Consider the following 6,148-nt stretch of genomic DNA (forward strand, 5'->3'; position numbering starts at 1 on the left):
GACAGTCTGATGTTGTATGACAGTCTGTTGTTGTATGACAGTCTGATGTTGTATGACACTCTGTTGTTGTATGACAATCTGATGAAGAGGATGCTGAGGGTTGCCTATAATGTTCTTCATTTTATGAAGAATCCTTCTTTGAACAATCATCTCCAAAGGTTCTAGAGGAGTCCCCAGAACTGAGCCAGCCTTCTTTATGAGCTTGTTGATCTTTTTTATGTCACTTGCTCTGGTGCTGCTCCCCCAGCAGATGATGCAGAAGAGATAGCGCTCTCTACAACAGACTTATAGAAGATATGCAGCATCTTGCTGCAAACGTTGAAGGACTTCAGGTTCCTCAAGAAGTACAGTCTGCTCTGTCCCTTCTTGTAGACGCTTCACTGTTGCATCTCCAGTCCAGTCTGTTGTCCAGGTGAACCCCAAGGTATTTATACTTCTTCACCACCTCCACTTCTTCTCCCATGATGGAAATATGGTTGGACCTGTTTCTGTTTCTCCTGAAATCTACAATCATCTCCTTTGTTTTGTTCACATTCAAGATGAGATGATTGTTTCCACACCATGCCACAAATTAGTCCACCAGTTCCCTGTACTCAGCTTGTTGTCCATCTCTGATCCACCCGACCACTGCAGAGTCATCAGAATATTTCTGCAGATGACAGGAGTCTGGTTTGTACTGGAAATCTGAGGTGTACAGAGTGAAAAGGAATGGTGAGAGTACAGGCCCCTGTGGTGCTCCTGAGCTACTGACCACCTGGTTAGACACACAACCCTTCAGTCTCACAAACTGTGGTCTGTTTGTCAGGTAGTCTTTGATCCAGGTGATGGTTGAGGCCTCCACCTGAGTCTTCTGGAGTTTCTGTCAAAGCAGATCAGGCTGGATTGTGTTAAATGCACTGGAGAAATCAAAGAACATGACTCTCACAGTGCTGTCTGCCTTTTCTAGATGACAGTGAGTTTGCTGAAGCAGGTGTATGATGGCATCTTCAACTCCAAGTCCACGCTGATAAGCAAACTGCACTGGGTCCTGATATGTGCTTGTTTGTCTAGTCAGGTGGGTCAGCAGGAGTCTCTCTAGGACCTTCATGATGTGGGATGTCAAGTCAACAGGTCTATAGTCATTGAGGACTGATGGGTGAGTTTTCTTTGGTACTGGAACAAGACAGGAGGTTTTCCACAACACAGGAACCTTCTCCTGGGTCAGGCTAAGGTTGAAGAGGTGCTGCAGAACCCCACAGAGCTGCTCTGCACAGACCTTCAGGACTCTGGGACTGACACCATCTGGACCTGCAGCCTTATCCTGGTTCAGTCTCTCCAGCTGCTTCCTCAACTGACTTCTGGAGACGCAGAGGGGGGAGGCAAAGGAGGTATAAGCATCTTCTGATTTGGTTGAAGACCAACATGTAGAAGAAGGGTCCATGACTGAGGTGGTAGATACAATATTTGAGGTGTGACAGGACAGCCTTGGGTCAGTGGAGGTGGTATGTATGTTTGGCTGTGGGCAAGAGAGGAGGATGCTGAGCTTGTTCCTGAACTGAACCTATTGAAGAACATGTTCAGTTCATTGGCTCTGTCCAGGCTTCCATCCTTCTGATCCTCCTTCTGCTTGAAGCCTGTGATCTTTTTCATCCCTGACCACACCTCTCTGATATTGTTCTGTTGGAGTTTGCTCTCCAGCTTCTTCTTGTACACCTCCTTGATGTTTCTGATCTTGACTTTTAGTTGCTTCTGTGTGCTCTTCAATAATTCCCTGTCTCCCTTCCTGAAGGCTCTTTTTTTCTGGTTTAGCAGTTCCTTCAGGTCAGTGGTGATCCAGGGTTTGTTACTGGAGAAGCATCTCACTGTTCTGGTGGGGGTGGTGTTGTTTACACAGAAGTTTATATAGTCGGTCACACACTCAGTCATGGCACTGATGTCCTCTCCATGTGGCTGGCACAGTGCATCCCAGTCTGTAGCCTCAAAACAACCCCGCAGGGCTTCTTCAGCTTCCGTTGACCATTTTCTCACTGTTCTCTTTATTGCAGGTTGCCTCTGAACAAGGGGTTTATATTTTGAGCAGAGAAACAAGATTGTGATCTGATTTAAACTTTTTTCAGCTTAATTCAGCAAAAATGTGCTCTCTCGACTTTGTTCAGGTAATTTAAGCTTATTTATGCTTTTTAAGCTACTTTTCAGTTGTTTTTTGCTAATCTAAGATTTTTTTCAGATAATTTCCAGTTTTTTGTGATCATTTCAGCCTAATTAGACAAACGTGTTCTTTCTGCTTTCTTCTGCTAATTTAAGCTTGCTCTGTGTTTTCAGCAATTTTGTGTTTGCATGTTTTACTTTCAGACTAATTAGCTTTTTCTGCTAGTTTCAGCTACCATTTAGCTGTTTTATTGTAATTTTAGCTTTTTCAGCTAATGCCACATTGTTTTAGCTCATTTCAGCTCCTTCTGCTTCCTTTTGGTAGTTTAAACTTCTTTCTGCATTTTCAGCTACCATACTTTTCAGCTATTTTTTTCTTATTTCAGCTTTTTTAGCTAAATTACTAATTTTTGTGCTCATTTCTGCTTATTTAAACCTAATTCAGCAAATGTGTGTTCTTTCTGCTTTCTTCTGCTTACTTAGGCTTTTCCATTTCAGCATTTTTTTAGCTAATTTCAGCTGTTTTTCAGCAAGTTCTTCTGCAACAGGCATTCAAGTTGTTTATTTGTCATATGCAAGGACAACACAGGGTTAACAGTACAATGAAAAGCTTAGGATGAGAAGAACCGATTGCTTTTAAAAAAATGGATTCATTCACACTGAATTTTCATGGGAAACACAATTTCTCTAGTTTTGTTATTGGAACATCCGCCCCTACCATAGACCCCCACGTCTAATAATCTGAAGTGTCCCTCTGAGACGTCTCCGTCCCGTGTTCGTCCGGTCTCACCTGCATGGCGCAGCCAGACGACTGCCAGGTTGTATTTCTCAGAAATGACGAGGGCTGACAGCAGAGGCAGGGCAGACAGGTACTGTCCCTGCTCGATGTAGGCTTCACCTACGTCCAGGTACAGGTCTCCGATCTCTTCTGGACTCTGCTCCATCAGGGATGACACCAAGCCCTGCCAAAATAAAAGTCTCTCTGTTACAAAGTAATGGCCTCTTTAAGACGGGAGTAATGTGTCAGCTGTTACCTCCACTGGTGTGAGGACCTGCAGCTGGATGAGACAGACTACCAGTTTGGCCCTCAAGTCAACAGGTACACCATCTGGAACATGAACCTCCATGATTTCCCCTGGACACACGTCGATTACATTTTCAAAACAACTTCATGCTCTTCACTTTTTACCTCCTGTACTTGTTTTGATCCAGTGATTTGCATAGTTTTTACTAGAGCCCGACCAATATATCGGTAGGGCTGATAATTTTGGCAGATACAGGCATTTGGGGACTTCTTGGCATAATGGTCCCATTATATAAACACTTTAATTTTCACCTCTAAAATGCTGGAAACAGCTGTAAGTGTACAATGTATCCCGCAGAGGGTGCATGGAGATACGTTCAAGTCATGGCTGTTCACTTTAAGTTTCACTTTGACATTCAGCACAGATGAAGCAGGGAGCGATACCGTGTTGTGTATTTAGCTGAACAGAGCATGTAAGTTTATTTTAACGGATCTGTAAAATAAAAGACCACGATAATAAATTCTCTTCAATCCTCCAACCTGCTTGGCATTAGCTACGTGCCTCTCAAGTTAGCAAGCTGTGGATACGCCGTCCTACCACACGTGACCGTGTGAAGTTAGACAGACAGTGAACAAAATAAAGGAAGTCCTCAGACAAGGCTTGCTGTCTTGATTTTACTGAAAACCTTTTATTTATGAATTTGTAAAACGACGAAAGTCTCCCAAGGCACAAGTGTGTATATGAGCCGTTTTCTCCCTTATTTTACGAAGCGCTTGTTTTACCGGAGAAAATACGTCAAAGATAACAATCTTTGACGTATTTTCTCCGGTTCTGTGGTGAGAGCGCTCACTACCTCACGTGCTGCACGTACAATTTGACAAAGATCAGGTGTCTCACTGATTATTTTCCTCCCAGGCTCTCATCGAGGTGGCAGCTTCTGTTTCTCCTCCCCCATTTTCCTTCCTCCTGCTCTGCTCTCTGTCTGTCTGAAGCGTTTGGGTCTCATCTCCCGAACATAAATTAAGAAGACTATGGATTTGGTATCGTGGGCGTTCAACTCTATTGATAAGATTTTTTCATCAAAACGACAAGGTCCTGGAGAACCGGCGTGTCCAGCTGAGACTCACGCTGTGGGGTACGTCATGGATTCATGGGGAGTGTGGCAGATGATGTGCATCACAGTCCTGTCTCAAGAGGATGTTGAAGACGTTTACATATTTGGACTTATGATAGCAGGGACTCTGCTTTTTGGCATCGGCGGGGCTCTGTTTTATCGACTTTTGAAGAAGACATCGGCAGCAGTTTCGACCATGGTAAAGCTTCTGAGTCAGTGTGAATGTCTGGTCCTCGCTGTGGGAACTTTAAATCGTCTGGTCTACGAGCTTAACCGTAAGGTGGAGGTGATTGAGAATCGCAGACCACCTGCGGCTTCTGGGACTCGTCAGCGTGGCGGGTTCTTCCTTGAAGGAGACTCATAGCATGGATCAGTGGAATGTAATCCCACAATTAGGCATTTTCGGAACCAGAACGCCCAGATGGACTCGAGGCTGAAGAAAAAAATCTGTCTGCCTGAAGAAAAACAAGAATCTGAATCAGACTCCCGACGGCCTCGGAGACAGGCTGACTATCAAATTTCTCCTGGGACATGAGTTCCCAAGGACAAAAGCTTCATCTATCGCACCTCACCACTTAAACTAATTATTACCTATGAAATTATTTATTGTAACTTACTTCATGAACTTCTTATTATCTTTGAACAAAGTTCAGCACAGTGGGACTTATTATAGGTGGATCTGATTAGCTTTGCTTCGTTATTGCTAACAGCTAAATAAACTAGAAATCCTCCACTGGCTGTTTACTTAGAATCTTAGGGCTAGACAAAGCACACGTTTTTTCAGCCATGTCAGTTATCAGCATCTGCCTGCCCCTCCCAATATCAATATCTGCGATAGCCAACATTTCCATATTGGTCGGGATCTAATTTTACAGCAGGAATTAATTATTTGTGTCTAACATACGAATTGTCAGAATGTTAGAAGATGTTTTGTCTTGGACCTGGGGGGTATAGAGTGTGTATCGGGAATAAGAATGAAATGTATCGTTATTGTATGTCTTTGAGTGAATGAATGTGAGATTGAGGTTGGGATAGTGTGATTGTGTATGTGTATGAATGGGTATTTGTTAGGCCGAGACTCGGACTGCCCCCTCTTTGATACAACTGGGGGTGCTTGGCATCGCGCCCCTATCGCGCGGCCCCCTGGTGGGGTGTGCCCTTGCCTGCCGGCGCGCTTGGGGCCCTTGGTATCGGGGGCTGGGCGCTTGGGCGTGTGTCGGCTCGGCCTGGTGTCTGCCTGGTGGGGCTCGGGTCCTCTGGCCCTGTCGGGCCTTGGCCTGGGTGGTGTGAGTCCTCGGTGCCCGGGCCTCGGTGCCTGGACCTGGACCTACATCGGTGTGGCGGGTGCCGACGGAGGCCTATGAGTTTGTCGCTGTTGGCCCCGGGGGGTCACTGTATGTGGTTGCTGGTGGGGATCTTCCGGTTCTCCCCTGTGGTCCCTTCTGGGGGGTGGGTGGGTGGTTCGCCCTGTGTGGGTGGCTCTGGGGGCTCCGCGGTCGGGGTCCCTCCTGGGGTCTTGGGCTCTGGTCCCCACTTTTTCGTCTGCCTCTGGTCTTGGGGGTCGGGTCTCTGCTGCTTCACAATTACTAATAAATGTTCTATTAGAGAAGCCTTATACACTTATGCATGCTCACAACCACACACAAATAGAAGCAGGGATGTTTATGTAGGCTTTATATGTAGATATATAGATATGTATGTGAGTGTATATTCATGTGTATGTATGTATGTATGTATGTATATAGGCGTAGGTATGGGTATATATATTTATTGAAACTTACTGCAAAGCCATGAATATTTTAAGTTCTTTATACATATGTATTTTGTTGCTGTGTTTTGTCATGTTCTTTGCAGGTGAACAGACAGTGGCCGGGTGTTTTGA

At 45.1% G+C, this 6,148-nt stretch overlaps 1 protein-coding gene across 1 annotated transcript in view; it reads right to left on the reverse strand.

The window, feature by feature from the left end:
- Positions 1 to 2,781: 2,781 nt before the first annotated feature.
- The window catches only part of LOC119429181 (general transcription factor 3C polypeptide 3), a 22,496-nt gene continuing 19,129 nt past the window's right edge, over positions 2,782 to 6,148 (reverse strand). The window contains exons 10-12 of the mRNA XM_037696860.1: positions 3,162 to 3,262; positions 2,918 to 3,089; positions 2,782 to 2,786 (exon numbers count right to left, since the gene is read on the reverse strand). Coding sequence (XP_037552788.1) covers positions 2,782 to 2,786; positions 2,918 to 3,089; positions 3,162 to 3,262 — 278 coding nt within the window. The remainder of the gene's footprint in view (positions 2,787 to 2,917; positions 3,090 to 3,161; positions 3,263 to 6,148) is intronic.

Source organism: Nematolebias whitei, chromosome 24 (genome assembly GCF_014905685.2).
Source record: "Nematolebias whitei isolate Nwh7 chromosome 24, NemWhi1, whole genome shotgun sequence".
NCBI lineage: Eukaryota > Metazoa > Chordata > Actinopteri > Cyprinodontiformes > Rivulidae > Nematolebias > Nematolebias whitei.